Raw genomic sequence first — 16369 nt, 5'->3', positions numbered from 1 at the left:
AATCCTCCCTAACCCCCATCCTGGTCCCGCATCCCCAGCCCCGCCAACGCTGGAGCGCGCGCGCCGCCACAGTCGCCGGGAAAAAGTGCCCAAGCTGCTGACGCAAAAAGATGCTGCTTATTTGCATGCCGACTTACATATATTTGCATGTTCGTTGAACGTCAACGTGTGCAGAGCTCTCCCCAGCCCCGTGGGTGGCTCCTGCTTTCCTGCGGGGCGCGCGCTCAGATGCAGCCCCCTCCCCCGCACCCCGGAACCTGGGCCGCTGGCGCATCCTGGGCGGAGGCAGGCCCCGAGCTCGGGGAAGGGGTTTTCCTCCCTCCTCGACCCAGATCGGCGCGGCCCAGGCCGCATTTCTCATCACCCCCCTCCCCAGGGTTTCCTCACAGTCATGTGTTTACCAGAATCCGGTGAAAACTGCCCGTCGGGGCAGAGCTGGGGGCGGAGTTGCCGCTTCCCCGGGCCCCACCTCCCTCCAGTTAAGTCTGCGCCCGGTCCCAGCCAGGCCCCTCGCCCCCCAGACCCTTTCACCGCCCTGGTGGAGTGAGTGGAGGGCGAGGAGCCCTGTACTTCTGGTTCCAACTGCTCCCGACCCGTCCCGCCGCTCGCTCGCCCATTAAAGCTCTCTCCGCCGCCTGGGGCTCCCGTTTACTCTCACTCGCCGCCGACGCCGCGACTTTCTCTCTTTCTGCGAGTCACTGGGCCAGAGCGGACATGGGAGGGGCAGGCTTGGGAGCGCAGAGCTGCACTGGTCTCCACCATAGGTGCCTGCACTGCCGAGTGGCGAGAGACTCCTAGAGCCTTTGACACCCCCGGGAAACGAAGCCCAAGCCATTTAACATCCCCAGCCCCACGGAATTATCCAGAAGCTGCTTTTCTTAGGGATTTAATACGAAGGCCCCAGCCAAACTCAGACCAAGAAACGCTTCCCCCTCCTGACCGTCGTTCACCCTTCTTCACCTTAACCCAAGCTCTGCCGGTGAACAGGGGGGAGGCCGGCTGGTGCTGCTATACAGGGCCATGCCAAGGGCTTAGTAAGTGACATAAAATGTCTACACGCATAAGTAACCGTACTTAAGGCTTCTGCAAGGGTCACCAGAATGTCAAAGTGGCCGGTGGGCCCTGTGTCATGAGCCTCGCTGCTGCAGGCGGCTGCGTAGGTCCTCGGCGCAGCCGTCCAGCCCCATGCGCTCTAGGGCCGCGTAGACTGCGCCCAGACCCGCAGGCTGCTGCTGGCGCCAGCGCTTGAGCATCTCATACTGCTGGTCCCGGAAGCGTCCAATCTCCACCTCCACAGCCTCAATCTCTGCCTCGCGCAGCCCCAAAGTACGCACGAACTCCTTCCAGCGCCGTGCCGGGACAGCGTCCATCACGTCGTATAGTTGTGGGCCAGGCTGGAGCACTGCAGCAGGCGAACCTGCATTGGGCACTGGCGAAAGCGGGAGCGCCAGAGGAGGGCCTGGGGTGGAGCCAGAGAGAGACAAGGTGGAATAAAGCTCTGGCCAGGAGATGGGGTCAGGTGCTTTCAGACCTCCCGCCCCCACGGGCTTGCTGGATCTCACTGACCCATCCCAGTCAGTTAAGAAAGTGGAAATGGTCAAGTGAAACCCCAAAATTCCCATCTTGGACTTAGAAGAATGCATTCAAGTCTAAGGCCACTTACCAAGCTCTCTGCCGGGCTGCTGGGCCCAGGACTGTGGCATCTGCTCGGAGGGTACCTCCTGGGCCTGAGGGGCATCAGGGGTCCAGCTGTTGCCTACCAACTGGACGGTGCAGACCTTCCCACTGCTGCCAGGGGGCACCAGAAGTGTGTGGGCGCTTTCACAGGAGGAGAGGTGGGTGGCCTGGAAACCAAGAAAGGGCCGAGGTCAGTCCTGCCTGCCTGGAAATGTCCTCTTTACTGCCATCTCTGGTTGAGAGCAGACATTCCCTGCCATTAGCAGTGCTGCCTGCCCCAGAGCCCCTGACCTTTAGGTATAGCCCAGCAGAAGAGCTATGGCCTCCGCCTGGAATACCTTGCCCTGCTGCCATCTTGTTCCCCCAGCACTGTGCCCACATGCATGCCTCCAGACCTCAGTGACAGCCACTGGAAAGCAGGCACTGTGCTGGCCTCACCCACTGATAACAGTTCTCAGCACTTTTTATTCTTGGTATCAAGGATTGAACCCAGGGGCGCTTAACCACTGAGCCACATCCCTAAGCCCTTTTTATATTTTTTTTAGAGACAGGGTTGCTAAGTTGCTTAGGGCCTCACTAAGTTGCTGAGGCTGGCTTTGAACCTGTGCGCCTCGTGGGATTACACATGTGTCCCACCACACCTGGCTACTATCAGCACATTTGTCCATTGGTTCCGGTCTGTGCTGGGTGCCGTGCCCATGATGCCCAGTGCCAGAGATCAGGACTTATCCTCCCAGTTCCAGAAGGCAACCTTCCTCCCAGCGCATGCTGGGAGGTGATGCTTACCTGCGGTGGGGTCAGGGCCTCAGTCCCAGCTTTTTCTGCTGATGGAGACACAGAGGATCTGGTCAGCAACCAAACAGGGCCCCTGGACCTGGGTACTGCTCCAGCTCCTCTTGAGTTCCTACACACCCCATATTCCCTGTCTCATTTTCTCTACAGGGTTGAGGAGCATCTAGAATACCCATCCTGACCCCAGACCTTGGAAATTGTGTGTGTGTGTGTGTGTTGTATGTGTAGACTTACCAGGAACCACTGGTGTGCGAGTCTGGCAGCGGCGATATGTGTAGATCAGGGTGGCCCCAAGTAGGAACAGGACCACCAGGCTAGCCATCAGCACCTGCGCCCAGAACACTGAAAGAACAGCTGGTGGGTGCTGGGTGGCAGCCACTTCACAGCCACCCCTTGTCCCATCCCTGCTCCCCCACTTGCATACTCTGCCTCCAGCCACAAACAGCAGCACAGGGCTCAGGACAGCTCCCCAGGATGTTCCTGTAAGGAGGGAACGGGCTGAGGGAGCACACACCAGCAGGGGCCACCAACCGCCCAACGGCTGGCCCACCCCGGAGACCTTCCCTTCCCCAGCCTCCCTCCTACGAGCCACACTCATCTCAAGAAAGTTCCCAAAGTACTGCTGAAATGTCACCTGTGTCCCCCAAAGCAATAACAATCACTACTGTTTTTTAAGCCTCTAGACTAGATTAAGGGTCACTAGAAGGTCAATTCCATAAGGACAGGGATTTTTGCCTCTTTGGTTCCTTGTGTGGCCCTGGCCCCTAGAACAATATCTGGGAACTGGTAGATGCTCAATGGAAAGACTTGGTGGATAAATGAAGGTGCCTTTCCCCTGATCCCAGCCCTGAAAAGAATCTTCTGCACCCCCCAGATCAGATGGAAAACCCCAGATCAGAGAGGCTGTTTTTCTGACTTGCCCAAGAACTAGCAGCAAATCCTGAATTGAATTGAAGACCAAGTTCTTAAGCTCTAGCCATGGGGCTCATGGGGCTCTCTCAAAGTAAAAGATCTTTTCTGTTTTTTTGTACCAGGGATTGAACTCAGGGTACTTAACCACTGAGCCACATCCCCAACCCCTTTTTTGTATTTTACTTAGAGACAGGATCTCATTGAGTTGCTTAGCACCTCACTGTTGCAGAGGCTGGCTTTGAACTCATGATCTTCCTGCCTAAGCCTCCCAAGCTGCTGGGATTACAGGCCTGTGCCACTGCACCTGAACTTGTAACAGATTCATATTTTTAAATATTTTTTTTTAGTTGTCAGTGGATCTTTTATTTCTTTATATGTGGTGCTGAGAATCGAACCCAGGGCCTCACACATGCCAGGCAAGTGCTCTACTGCTGAGCCACAACTCCAGCCCCATAACAGATTCACACTTCATACTCAAATGGAGGAATTACTAAGAAAAATTCGGGCAGAAAGTGAAGACATATTCCCTTATTTATCTGGCATAAGGTGAATCTAGACTCCTTTACTGTCCTGTTTGCCTAAAGCGGGGGCCACGCTCCCCCCTCCCTGTCCCTTCCTATCTCTAAACCAGCAGCACCTGTCCCCAAAGCCTCCACCCTGCTCCCAGTCTACTCCTCGGGCCCAGGACAGGTAGGAAGTTACGTGGGGCAGGATATGCAGCCATTGCCATATTCATAGAAGCCAGGCAGGCAGGGCCCACAATCAGTGTCTCTGCTGGAACCTGCAGTCCAAGAGATGGCACGGGTCAGTATGGGAGAGGAGGGGGCTGGACAAAGGGGACTTGGGGAAGAGAGCCCAGGAGGGGGATACTCACAGGGCAGCTCTGTGTACATGGCCTCGCAGCCCGAGCAGGGGCGGCAGCGGAAGGGTGAACTTTCCCTACAAGGCTTGACGGAGCAGTCAATCAGCCAGCCGGGCTTGCAGCCACAGCGGGTGTCTGCCACTGCCGAGCAGTTCTCCAAGGCCACTTGGAAGGCTGGCAGGGTGCAGGGAGATAGGACAGAGATGGTTAGGGACCCCCAGAGAGAAGTCAGAGACCCCCAGAATAGAGACAGGGATAGGCCAGAGAGAAGGGGCTGTCCCCAAAGGGAGAGAAGTTGGCCCATCACAGCAGACTGGAGGCCAATGGACATGGAAACAAGGTCACCAGGAAGAGAGAGAAGCAGAGGCATCCTGAGGCAGGATCAGGTTGGTGGGGGGGTGGGGAGGGTGGGCACAGGATCCTCACACCCAAAGGTTGGGCCCAAGCCAGCCACTTTCCTTCAGAAAGACCCTGGCCGTGGCTTGCCACCCCGCCCACTGAGCACCTGGCAGCCCTCACCCTCCTCATCACAGGCCTGGCAACGGGTGCACTGATCCTTAAAGTGGTTATCCCTGGCCAAGAAGGTGCCCTGGGGACAGGGAAGGCAGGTGGAGTTCCCGCAGGGCTCTGTGCATCTGGTCTTCATGTAGTGCCCTGTGGAACCCAGAGGGTTCCGTCAAGGCACAGCCTGGCACCTCACAACTTGCTCCCGCCATTTCCACCCTCCCTTCCCGGCTCCCTACTTCCCTCCTGGCCCACCCTTAGCTGCCACCCCAGTCCCCCACCACATCCCCAGCCTGCCTGACCCTCTCCTCCCCTCATTCCCCCCTCCTCCCCTCATTCCCCTCCTCCTGCCACCACTTACCCACAGGACAGCCCCTGCAACAAGAGGGACCATTCCTCCTCTGGAAGTCACTAGTGCAGTCACACCTGGGGCCAGGAATGCTGCCCTGGCCCGGGATACCCAGCAGCAGCAGGACAGCCTGGAGGATTGTGGTTGTCCCATGAGGGGACCCCTCTTTGCCCAGGCTCCTCCATTTCAGAGGCCCCAGCATTTGCCCTGGGAGCGGCCCGCTTCTCAGGCTCCTGGGCAGAAGGGGTGCCCATGGGTGGCGGTGGGACTATCTTCCTTCCCCCTGTGCAGGGCCAAGCTTGGGGGGGGCGAGACGGGGCCCTGCCTTACACACTTCCCTCCACCAGGGCGGGAATCGGCCGCCCCACCGGTGCTTTCTGTGCGGTGGGTCGCCGATCGTCGCCTGCGGGCCCCCAGACCCCTGCGGCCCGGGGCGGGGTGCTTCCTCTCGGCGGAAGGGCCCGGCCCCGCCCGAGCGCTAACTAGGTCAGAGGGACCGCGCGGCGAGGCGGGAGGAGACGCCCTGCGGCCCCTCGCTCGAGGCACTCGGCGCCCGCCGGAGTCTCGGGCTGTCCCCGGCCTCCGGCGTCCCCACTCACCGCAGCCACCGCTGCCACGCAGCCCCCGGGCCGCGGCTCCATGGCGGTCGCGCCGCGCTGGGCCCTCCGACGGGCGTACGCGGCCCGGGGCTTCCCCGCTCCGCCCGCGCCGGCGTGGGGCGCTCAGCGCAGCCGGCAGAGCCCGCCCCGCGCCCTGCGAGGAGCCCGCCTGGGGCGGGGCCGCGGTTCCCGGGAAGCGCAGCGGGCTGGGCGCCCGAGGGCCGGCGCACCTGCGCTCACCTGAGCTGCGCGCCTCGACAGGCCGCACCCCACCCGCCCCCAGAACCGACTTCCCTTCTCTGGGCCTCTGGGCCATGGCAGGGGTTGGGCCAAAAGCACCTGAAGGGACACAGACGGGAGACCCACCTTTCCCAGAGCACCTGGGTGTGGGTCTAGGTGATGACTCAGTCCTGAGTCCCAGGGAACTGAGCCTGAGGTGGGCCACCTGCCCTGACGTAAGCTCACAGGCAGGGCCAAGGGCAAGGCCCTGAAACATCTCAGGAGGACTTTAATGGTAGGCTTCCTGGCTGTGGCAGGGAACAGGCCTTGTCTCCAGGGTTGCCTCATGACACCCCCACCCCATTACTGCAAGGCTGCTTCCCACAGTGACTTCCACAGGGTCCCCACTGGCCCAGAACACAGAGGACCCACCCCAGAGCTCACGGCAGGAGGAAGTGGGCTCCAGAAGCACAGGACTCTTCCCAGGGAGTATATACAAGTCTTTATAAAAGAACAAAGCTCAATAAATACGCAGCTTTACAGAGTCAGCCCAAGCCTGCAGTGGCCAGCAGGACTGGGAAGGAGGCAGAGAGGGGGTGGGGGCTGGGGTGCATCCCATTTGAGGCCAGATGAGGGTGGCCATGGGAAGGGCAGCCTAGGAGCCCAGAGTTGGTAACTTTGGGAGTAAGGGACAAGGGATTTCCTGGGCAGGTGTGTGGAGAGGGTACTGGAGCCCAGGCCTGAGGCTCTGCTGAGCCCTCCTCTACTTCATCCGGTCTGGCAAAGTGCAAATTGGCCCTGGGGTTGTGGCTGGGGTCCTATCCAGCACTCTGGCTCATGCACACACGAGGCAGCAGCTGAAGCAGGTGCCGCAACCCCAGAAGCATGCCGTCTGCTGTCCCTTGGTCAGTGGCACCCTTGGGAGCCTCCCTCTGCTCAGACCTCCCTGCAAGGGTGGGGAGACAATTTGCTTGGCTGCTGCCATTTGGAGTGGCTCTGGCCACCCTCTCCTCCCAGCATGATCCTTCCATTCCTTCACTGCTGCCTGCCATAGGCACCTACGCCCAGGCAATAGGGTTAAGTCTAAGGCTTCCCTCCATTCCATCCCCAAATGCTGATGCTCCCAATCATCACCATGCCCCTACCCACTACCAGAACTCAGTACCACCAACATCAGCACACTAAGCCACCTGTCCCATACCCCAGCCAGGCCACTCACGAGGCAGTGAGCGTGGAATTAAGCAGCAGGGTGGTCCTGATTCGGTAGAGCTGGGCCAGAGTCAACTTCCTGTGCTGGACAGAGATCCCTGGGGGGGGCTCAGGTTGGACCCTGGGAGAAGCCCCAGAGGGAAGTTCTTTGTACCTCCTGCGGGCAGGGCCTGCAGGCTCCCCAGGCAGACAACTGGCTCTGTCCCCAGGCTCTGGGTCAGGGCTGCTGCCAGGTATGCATGCCTCCTGGCAATCCCAGCCAGGTCCAGCTTTCTGAGCAGAGCCTGGAGTCCTAGTGCCAGGGGCTACAGTGGCCAGGCAGAGCTCTGACAGGCTGCGGCTGGGAGCTGGGGGTCCTCCACAGGTGGCAGCCCCTGACAGCAGCTGGAGGAGGCTGGCCTCAGATTTAGACTTGAGCAGGTGAGGCAGGCGGGGCAGCAGCTGGACAGGGGTGCGGCGGCGGAGGCGGGGCGAGGGTGGGGGCGAAGGGGTTTGTGGTAACTCTGGGGGCTGGGACATTGGCTGGAGCACAGGGGCTGGAGCTGAAAAGTCTTGCAGGGAGGTGGGTGACAGGGTGCCATAGGCGGAGTCCATGGAGCAGGAGCGGCCGTCCACTGGGCCCAGGGGCAGCAGTTCGCTGGTGGGTGTGATCGATGAAGCAGTGGTGCTGAGAGAGGCCTCGTCTGACTGGGAGCTAAAGGGGCCGCCATCAAACTCAGAGGAGAGTGTCTCCCCAGGTTCCACCACAACCATGGCCAGGGTCTCGGTGGAGCCATCCGAGGCACTGTAGGGTCAGGAGGAGTGTTAGCCCAACCAGAGGAAGCCTAGAAGGCCTGGAACAGATCTCCAGGCTCAGAGATCTTCAAGCTCCTGTGCCCACAACAGACAGTAATGGATCCTAACACTCTTTCCTGGTCTAAGAATCTTCAGCACAGGGCTCCCGGCAGCCACCAACAAATCAAAGCTGACACTCTGCCTGGACCCTGGTGGGAGACAAAGCTGCCTCCACCCCACCCCCCACCATGTTTACAACATAGGCTCTTCAGAATGGGACATGGTGGGCCCTGCTCAGTGTCAGTGGCCTGAGAGCAGGAGTCCTCGGCTGGGGCACACGACCTACTGCGTGGTCTTGGGCAAACATACCAGTGCTGGGAGTTGAGGCTGTTGCTGCTCTTGCGCAGGATGGTGGGGGAGCTGGCAGCCGAGGTGCTGCTCTCTCCTTCCTCCTCCTCCTCCTCCTCCTCTTCCAGTCTTTGCAGGGGTTGCTGGTTGCCCGGGTGCTCCTGCGCACGCAACTGCTGCAGCTGGTTCTACAGGTGGGAGTGGGTGGGCCCAGGGGCAGAAAGAACTGTGATCGACAAGCTCCAGCCTAACCCGCCCACCCCAGCACCACTATGCCCTCACCTGAGCATTGTAAATGGCATCCACCCAGCCACGGCACAGGGCCTGGCCACTGGCCTGGAATGTGTAGGCCCCCACGGCACTGTGGAACTCATTCAGGTAGATGAGGAGGAAAGAGCCTGGTCAGGGGAGGCCCGTGTCAGTGCTGGTCAAGGCCAGAGCCCCTGCGCACTGCAGCCCCAGCCCAGGAGCAGGGGCCAGCGCTCCTCACCAGGGTCCCGCAGCTCCCGGCACACGATCTTGTCCACCAGCAGTGGTGGCCTGATGACCTTGGTCCTCTCAGCCTTCTTCACTGCCTTGGTCACTAAGAGCAGATCGGTGAAGAGGAAGCAGTACACGTCCATCTGGGGTAGGGGACAGGGGAGGGTCAGGGTCCCTGGCTACTGTGGTGCACTGGGAGCACTCGGTTTTTCTCAAATACCTCTGCACACCCCAGCCCCGAATCTTTAAAACTAAAATTCAGAGGAAGACGATTTTCTCTGAGATTCAGTGTGAATGATTTCAACCCAGTTTTCACTAAAGTGAAGAAAAGGAAGGTGATTTTTTTTTTTTTTTTTTTTGGTGCTGGGGATTGAACCCAAGGCCTTGTGCATGCAAGGCAAGCACTCTACCGACTGAGCTACCTCCCCAGCCAGGAAGGTGATTTTTAAATCACAATGGCAGCTCAGCTACCCAGCGCCTGAAGCCTAAGCAGCATGATGGTCAAGGCCAGGGCATTTCCTGACCTTTACAGACCACACCCCTCCTGCCACCTCCACAGCTTGACCCTGCCGCTGGATTTGTGAAGAGTAAACTGCTAGCAGACAATCAGCCATCACTGTTAACTATAAGTCACTAGTTCTTAAGTCACCACTGAACTGACCATGCAGCTGAAAACCACTGGCTGAGACCTAGGAGGTCCCCAAGAAGGGTGATCCAAGTCAAAGGGCAAGAGTGGGTGGGACAGCCCTGGGTCTGGGTGGCCCCGAGTCACCTTGCTGTCCTTCCCCTCCTTCATCTTTAGGCTGCCCTCCAGCAGCAGCTGCCGAGTCTCCTCCGGGGAGGCGCCAGGGATGGGTGCTGTCAGGTCCAGATGCAGAAACTCCTTCAGCAGCTGGCGATGGGGGCATGGGTGCAGGGAAGGTCAGGGTCCAGGAGGCCAACTTCGCCCCAGTCTGCCATTTGGCCCTTCCTCCTTCCTGGCAGGGCTGAGGCCCCTCCCCAAAGACACAAGTGCCCACCTTGTCCACCTCATCGTTACTGCCCTCCACCACCTCATAGGCATCGATGCGGCTCACCACTGCCGCCAGCCGCTGCCGCTCCTGTCGCTGCCGCATGCATGTGTTCACGTGGTGGATGAAGTGCTCCACCGAGCTGATCTGGGGACAGGCAGGGGGGCTTCAGGCCCCAAGACAGGGAGGGACAGACAGCTGGAGGAGACCCCACCCACTGTCCAGGTTACCATGGTGGCGATGGCCTCCCTGTCGCGGGGCTCTTCCGTTTTGCGCAGCACCGACTTGAGCAGCAGTGGGTACTTGGTGAGCCGTTGGTGAGGCTTGGCCAGCATGTCACTCAGCTTCAGCCGCTGGCACTGCTGGTGCTTCTCAGCCCACTGCAGGGGGAGACCAGAGGGGCTCAAATCAGGCCCCGCCCAGCCAGTCGGGGCCCAAGGCCCGGGCCCTGCCCCTCGCCTGCCTCACCGTGATGTAGGCACGAAACAGGTCATTGTCACGGAGCAGACCGCGCATGTACTCCATGCAGCCCTCCTCCTCCATGCAGTATCGGATGTATGGCTTGAAGAGCGAGCCGAACTAGCCCAGGGGAGAACGACCACAGCACAGGTGACCCCGCGCTCCCCGCAGACCAGTCGCCCCAGGCCTCACGTCGCTTCCTTACAGGGTTTTCGGAACCACCCGGGGGGATGACAAGCGTATTAGTCCTGATGCCAGCCGAGGAAACGGAGCCTCGGCGAGACTGACTACTGAGTGACTCCCGCGGCCAGGTGCACGAGTGGATGGCCAAGGGGGGTTCAAACCCGGGCGCCCGACACGTACTTCCTCGGCTTTGGCCCAGGGGTCAGCTGGGGTCAGCTGGGGTCAGCTGGGGTCAGTGGTTAGGGAGTGGAGGGCGACGAGCAGGCGGGACTAGGCCACGGGGTCTTTTCAACGCCCCAACCCTGCCCTGGTGGCCTCGCCTGCGTCTGGCCCTGCGTACCATCTTGAAGCCTTTGAGGAAGTCCCCGGGCTGCAGCAGGGCCCGCGTGCGCCGCGCCTTCTCCAGCACGGGCGCCATCACGCTGCCCCACAGCACGCGGTGCAGCCGCGCGATCTCCGGGATGTTGCTGAACAGACGCTCGGCCTCCACCTGCGCGGGGCGGACGTGGGTCGGCCCCGCCCGCCCACTCCTCCCGGAAGCCCCGCCCCTCGCCCGGGCCCCGCCCCCAGGACCGCCCCCCTCCTTCTTAGTACCTCCCCCGCCACCCCCAGATCCGGCCATACCTCGCACAGCAGCCCCGACTCTTGCAGGTTCAGCAGGCAGCACAGGAACAACTGTGGGGACAGGGGACACTGCAGCGGACGTGAAGCCCCACCCAGACTCAGGCTCCCTCCACCTCTTTCCCTTCCACAGAGGCCAGATCAGTCAGTGGACTTCACACTTGGGAGCTCCAAGCCCCCAAGGCCCACCTGGGGGTCAACCTGCCCTGGCCCCACCTGGAGGAAAGCTCCAGGGGACGCCCTGCAGCATCTCCTGGAATCCTCTCCTCTGCCTCTGCCTCTGTGCTGGCTCAGCCTCAGGTATTCAGATATGAATCCTCCCTCCAGGGAGACTTCTGGAACCTCCAGGCACTGGGCAACTGCTCCCCTCCCTGAGTTGAAATCCCCACAGCGCCTACACACCCGTCTCATGTAGGGTGTGGGCTCCTGGCTCCTGGCACATACCAGTGTTAGAGGCAGTGTTGAATGAGAGAATGGGGCCTCGCCTGTGTCCACGTAGCTTAACCCGCCAACCTGCCTGAAGCGCCCTCCAGGTGCTTGTGGAATCACCTGTTCCTGGGGGACGCAGCCCTTCTCTGATTTTCACGTGCCCCTGGTTGTTGGGTACCTTCTCTTTCTGCACAGACCCAGATTCAGCTGAGAGCCCACCCAGAAAGAGATGAGGGGGCCAGGTGAGAGGGTAGACAATAGGAGGGGGCCCCCGCACGTACGTTGGTGATCACTCGCAGCTTCCTGATGTAGGAGGCCTCTGTGTGCAGCAGCTCCCACACCGCCTCCTGCTGGTGGCACTGCCGCCGGGTCAGCTTCTGCAGAGAGGGCAGGCAAGTCAGCCAGGAGCCCCAGGACAGGCACGGGAAGGTGGGGTGGGCCACCTGCATGGAATGTCCTCAACTTCCTGATGAGGACCCAGAGGCCTTGGAGGAGGCAGGTCGCCCCCACCATCCCATGGATTATCACAATCCAGATACCCGAGAGGACGGGACTTGTGGCCCCGCAGTAGAGTGCTCTCCTGGTACGTGTGAGGCACAGGTTTCCATCCTTAGCACCACCCAAAAATAAAACAATGGGGCTGGGGAGATAGCTCAGTCGGTAGAGTGCTTGCCTTGCGAGCACAAGGCCCTGGGTTTGATCCCTAGCACCGCAAAAACAAAGGCATCTATCCAACTACAACTATGAAAAAAGGCACCCCAGATCTGGGTCTTCCTCTGCAACTACACAGCCACGCAACACACTGTTTTCACACCGCTTATATCCCCCAAAGTGGGGAGAGCCTCTTGGGGCCATCCCACGGAAGATCCTGTCACTGGGCCCTCACAAGGGCTATCCCCGTTTCACACACTGGGAGGGCCGGGGAGGCTGTGGCTGCCCCCACCTCATGCCCATCGATGAGCTCCCGCCAGCTGTCCTCCAGCCTGAGGCAAGCGGTGCCCTCGTCCTCGTCCTCGTCCTCCTCTTCCTCCTCCCAGGAGTCGTGGTCAAAGCGCAGCCTCCGGGGCAGCCGGGGCAGCCCAAAGAGGCCGTAGGCGTGCAGCTTGCCCTCCAGCTGCTCCATCTTGTCCACCTCCTAGGAGGAGACCCAGACCCAGGGTCAGGTCAGGGCCAGCAGCTGCCCTGTCCCTGGAGCCCACGGGGCCACGTACCCGGCCGAAGGCACTGGTGCTAGGGCCTGAGCTGAAGAGGCCACTGAAGCGGCTGGCTGCCCGATTCTTCCAGCTGTCACTGCCCCCACTGCTCGTGCCACCACTGTGGCTACTGGGTAGAGAGCAGCTGGAGGGCACGGGGGGCTCCTGCCCCGGGACGCTGGACTCCCCCAGGAACTCTGACATGTTCTTGCGTCGGCGTCCAGGTGCCTGAGGAGAGTGCAGAGGTCAGAGCCAGCTCAACCAGCCTCCATGACCCCATCTCATGAGGACTGCCAGGACCTCCAGCCAGCTCGGGAGGTGGGAGGGTCTCTACACCCAGCCCTGGGTGTCAACTCTCCTGAGACCTGGATGTGCTCGGAGGGCTGGAAGGTCCAGACGGATTGTCCTGAACTGTCATTGCCCAGCCACAAGAAGAGAGCAGGTGGGGAGAAACAGACACACTCAAAGACATCAACACGTACAGCTCCACAAAACACAGTCTCACTCCTGAGCACAGGTGGGTTTGTGAACACACATATACGCACACGCGCGCGTGCACCCTGACACGCTGGGCAACAGAAGACTCAGAGATCAGACCTAGCAACCTTGGGATATGGCTAGATTTAGAGAGGGTGCCCCATGCTCACAACCAGCTCCATTTTCCAGAAGGGGAAGTTAAACCCCAAGAGTGGACAGTGAGGGATGCAGGTGACTTCCCCCTAAGCAGGAGCCCCCACGGCCAGCCTGCCCTGCTCCCAGCGCTGACAGCCCCTCCTCACCAAAATGTCAAGGCTCTCCCGGCGACTCTGGGGGTCCACACGCTCCAGTGCAGGGGACCCAGCCCCAGCTGGCCGCAGGATCGGCAGGCTCAGGGACTTGGAGTCCTTCACGCCCTGTTCCACCTTGCCCTCATCCCCCGGCTTGGCTGTGTGGGGGCAAAAAGAGGTCTGCAGGACCTGGGTCTGGGGGAGGTGGGAGCCCCGGTCCTCTATGCCCACAGGCTCTGAGCCCAGGCCTGGCTGCCCTCCCCCCACAGCACCCGCCACCAGGCTGCAGAGACACCTGTATGGTAATGAGCCACTCAGGGCCATGGCCAATGGGAACCTGAGCCTGGGAAGGGCTCCCATTTCCGGGAGGAGGCACCGCGGGTCCCTAGCAACCCTGCTGCCTGTGAAGCCCGCTGCTCACCTTTGACCCGCAGGTAGTGTCCACCGAACCTGTAGGCCTCGAAGGTGAGGGACAGGGCGGTGTTGGACTGGTCGAGGTAGATATCCACTCTGCCCAGCGCAATGCCCTTTCTTTCAAACACGGGCAGCAGCACCTCCCTGTCCCCAGAAAGGAGGTGTGTGTCGGGACAATCGCGAAAGCCCCAGTCCACCCATCTCCCTGGTGGAAAAGCGGTGCCCGTGCAGACTCCTGGCCCAGTTGGCCCGCAGGCCAGCTCACCCGCGCCTTCACAGGCACGCTGCGCTCCGCCCAGGCCCTGCACCAGGACTGGAAGGCACAGAGGCACAGCCCTGTCCTGGTCTCTTGCACAGGTGTGCACATCCACACAGGACTGCCCAGAGGTGGAGACTCACAGGCCATCTCACACACACACACACACACACACACACACACACACAGGCCTGGAGCCTCCAGCCAGGGAGGCCTCACTGCCCCCAGCCCCACTGAGCCTACCCCAGCGACTTCTTCTTCAGAGCAGGTACGATCTCTGTCTCAATGTCCACGTTCAGGTCAAATTTCAAGGTGAAGCACTCCTTGCTCGGGTCCTGAGATGACAGGGGTCTGTCAGCGTCTCCACAGTCAGCCTTCATCTCCTACCAGTCCCATCCCATGGTCCAAGATGGAAACCCCAGCAGGCAAGTGAAGAGCAGGGGTCTCCTGGCCCTCCTCTGTCCCTGGGAGGCCACAAGTGCCCTCCCGCCCCAGGAGCTCCTGGAAACCCCAGCCAGAGCTAGGCTACAGTGGCAAGGGAGGGACTCGCTAACTCCAGACCCCATCCCTGATCCTGGGTTCACAGCGGGGAGGCCCAGCCTAGGGGAAAGGACAGGGCCTGGGAGCGGACAAGGCTGTCTGGGGACCCTCATCTGCCAGCCCTGGGGGCTCCTTACATCTGTGTGTCTCCGCCTTGCTTTCTTCTTGGAGAGTTTCAGTCCTGTGCTCTTCCGGTCCCTTCAGGGAAAAAGCGAGGGCAGATTGGGGGTGTGGCAGGCCCTCACCAGGATGGGATGTGAGCAGCCGGGGCAGGTACCACGTGGGATCGTGCGCCCTCTGGTGGCCAACACAGGCTCACACAATGGTACCCAGTGAGCATGGGAGTAGGCTCCCGGACACCCTGCAGGCTGGCCCAAGCTGGGACCAGGGCATCCACAGCAGCGGGAGGAGTTTGCCACGCAGCCCTCCTGGGGAAAGGTGCCAAAGCAGCTGGGGCCTGGGCTCTCCCGCATGGCCTCTGCTCTGCCCACCTGCCCCTCGCCTACCCCCTGCCATCCACAGAGCTTTCCTCCTCCTCGTCCAGGTCCACCGCAGGGCTGGTCCGTGGGGGGCACGACCGGGTGGACACATTCCGGGCTAGGACAGAGCCTTTGAAGAAAAGGGGTAGGTAGAGGGTTATGCCTTCTCCCTCCCTGACCCCGCCTGAGCCCTTGAACGTGGCCACCTCAGAGGGACAGTCTGTGACCCCTGGAATCCCCACCAAGTTGCTAGGACCCTTCAGGTCTTCGAGAAGATGGAGCACTCATTATCAACTATCCCTTGGACACAAAGCGTGTACCCCAGGATGACACCCCAGGTGCTGTCCCACCCCAAATACAACCACCTGTGGCCTCAGTTTATCCTTCCATAAAATAAGGGTAATGAAGCCCTGACACTGGGGGTTTTGCAGGCAGGGACCAAAGTCCACAGCTCCTCCTTCGAGGCCTCCCCTCACCCCACTGCGTCAACAGCACCTGTAGTCCCGGGGATCTCTCTTGGCCCTGTGGTCACTGGGGCCAATAAGCAGGGGTAACACTGCCCAGCAGGCCTGGAGGGGTTTCTTCTGACCTGCCCCCACCCCACCCGCTTCTGCCTGGAGGATCTGCCCAAAAGTCCCCTCCCCCGGGGGTGGCAGGAGAAAGGGGGCTTTCTCTAGCCGGCCTGGGCCGCACAGGCCCGCCACCCCTCCTAATGGTTTCCAAGACACTGTCCCCACCCCAGCCGGGGTTTCAGAGCTGTCTAGAACTCTAGGGGCCAGCATGGGCCCTGTCCTGCTGACCTTGGGGGGGCAGGTCGAAGCGGACATGCCCGTCATAGCGCAGGGCGCTGTGGAACTCGCTGTCGCAGGCCTCGCAGAGGCGGAGGGGCCCCCGGCGGTGCAGCTGCTGGCAGTCTGCATGATGGCACACCTGCAGGGGAAGACAGGGATGGATGGGGCACAGGGCCGCGGTCCCTCCCACCAGCCAGCCGTTCCCACAGGGGCCTGCTGCTCCGCCCGCGCTGGTTCATCGGGAGGACCTTTCCTGAGCCCCACCGGGTGTCCATTCCTAGGAGGGCAGAGAACAGCAAGCCGCCGTGGGGGAGACTTCGAGTCAGCAACCGAGGCTGAGGCCCGGCCTCCCCCGGGGCACAGGCAGGAAGCCCCCCAAGAGGGAGCGGAGCTGCTCTCTGGTTTGGCCAGCTCTTTGGTGCTGGCAAGCCCTCCGCCCATCCTGCCTTGGGCTCTTCATTCTGAGGAGCAGACCCCACCCAGGTCCCTAAGGGCACAGGGC

General features: G+C 61.0%; 3 protein-coding genes across 18 annotated transcripts in view; 1 reads left to right on the top strand and 2 right to left on the bottom strand.

Annotated features, from left to right (window-relative positions):
* Window positions 1-634, top strand: part of Espn (espin) — a 29898-nt gene extending 29264 nt beyond the window's left edge. For all 6 annotated transcript variants that reach the window (XM_047544500.1, XM_047544491.1, XM_047544480.1 and 3 more), the window contains one exon: window positions 39-634. The gene's annotated coding sequence lies outside the window, so the exon portion shown is untranslated. The remainder of the gene's footprint in view (window positions 1-38) is intronic.
* On the bottom strand, window positions 47-6295 carry Tnfrsf25 (TNF receptor superfamily member 25). Of its 4 annotated transcripts, none has more exons than XM_047544599.1 (10): window positions 6062-6295; window positions 5109-5226; window positions 4763-4897; window positions 4256-4417; window positions 4084-4162; window positions 2894-2949; window positions 2704-2811; window positions 2464-2498; window positions 1664-1844; window positions 47-1459 (listed from the first exon to the last, which is right to left on the bottom strand). In XM_047544599.1, exons 1-10 carry the CDS (start codon window positions 6260-6262, stop codon window positions 1128-1130), a joined length of 1407 nt encoding a protein of 468 aa, XP_047400555.1. In that variant the 5' UTR covers window positions 6263-6295; the 3' UTR covers window positions 47-1127. The 4 variants fall into 4 exon arrangements, with proteins under 4 accessions (XP_047400555.1, XP_047400546.1, XP_047400573.1 ...); XM_047544590.1 differs by having other exon boundaries at window positions 48-1459; window positions 2464-2501; XM_047544617.1 differs by lacking the exon at window positions 6062-6295 and adding an exon at window positions 5696-6028 and having other exon boundaries at window positions 50-1459; window positions 2464-2501.
* Window positions 6296-6399: 104 nt separating this feature from the next.
* The window catches only part of Plekhg5 (pleckstrin homology and RhoGEF domain containing G5), a 31399-nt gene continuing 21429 nt past the window's right edge, over window positions 6400-16369 (bottom strand). For 4 of the 8 annotated variants that reach the window (XM_047544522.1, XM_047544568.1, XM_047544544.1 and 1 more), the window contains 20 exons: window positions 15877-16006; window positions 15104-15206; window positions 14735-14795; window positions 14301-14392; window positions 13809-13945; window positions 13400-13545; window positions 12639-12848; window positions 12371-12562; window positions 11709-11804; window positions 11002-11052; window positions 10718-10867; window positions 10204-10314; window positions 9966-10115; window positions 9745-9882; window positions 9498-9617; window positions 8736-8868; window positions 8528-8643; window positions 8267-8433; window positions 7134-7907; window positions 6400-6860 (listed from right to left, as the gene is read on the bottom strand). In XM_047544522.1, coding sequence (XP_047400478.1) covers window positions 6851-6860; window positions 7134-7907; window positions 8267-8433; window positions 8528-8643; window positions 8736-8868; window positions 9498-9617; window positions 9745-9882; window positions 9966-10115; window positions 10204-10314; window positions 10718-10867; window positions 11002-11052; window positions 11709-11804; window positions 12371-12562; window positions 12639-12848; window positions 13400-13545; window positions 13809-13945; window positions 14301-14392; window positions 14735-14795; window positions 15104-15206; window positions 15877-16006 — 3087 coding nt within the window. In that variant the 3' untranslated portion in view covers window positions 6400-6850. Of the gene's footprint in view, window positions 6861-7129; window positions 7908-8266; window positions 8434-8527; window positions 8644-8735; window positions 8869-9497; window positions 9618-9744; window positions 9883-9965; window positions 10116-10203; window positions 10315-10717; window positions 10868-11001; window positions 11053-11708; window positions 11805-12370; window positions 12563-12638; window positions 12849-13399; window positions 13546-13808; window positions 13946-14300; window positions 14393-14734; window positions 14796-15103; window positions 15207-15876; window positions 16007-16369 lie in introns of those variants that run through there. The other 4 variants (XM_047544533.1, XM_047544560.1, XM_047544553.1 and 1 more) reach the window with 3 other exon arrangements.

This window comes from Sciurus carolinensis, chromosome 1 (assembly GCF_902686445.1).
Source record: "Sciurus carolinensis chromosome 1, mSciCar1.2, whole genome shotgun sequence".
Taxonomy (NCBI): domain Eukaryota; kingdom Metazoa; phylum Chordata; class Mammalia; order Rodentia; family Sciuridae; genus Sciurus; species Sciurus carolinensis.
Note: the sequence above shows the minus strand (reverse complement) of the source record. Positions and strands in the feature narration are given on the sequence as shown.

What these genes read in the sequence shown, in the direction of transcription:
- Tnfrsf25 (XM_047544590.1), bottom strand. Translation starts at nt 6,262, where the DNA reads ATGAGGCAACCCTGGAGACAAGGCCTGTTCCCTGCCACAGCCAGGAAG. An exon ending in ACCCAGGTGCTCTGGGAAAG is followed by an intron (nt 5,227 to 6,061) that starts GTGGGTCTCCCG and finishes ACAATCCTCCAG; the next exon opens with GCTGTCCTGCTGCTGCTGGG. An exon ending in TGTTTGTGGCTGGAGGCAGA is followed by an intron (nt 2,812 to 2,893) that starts GTATGCAAGTGG and finishes CTGTTCTTTCAG; the next exon opens with TGTTCTGGGCGCAGGTGCTG.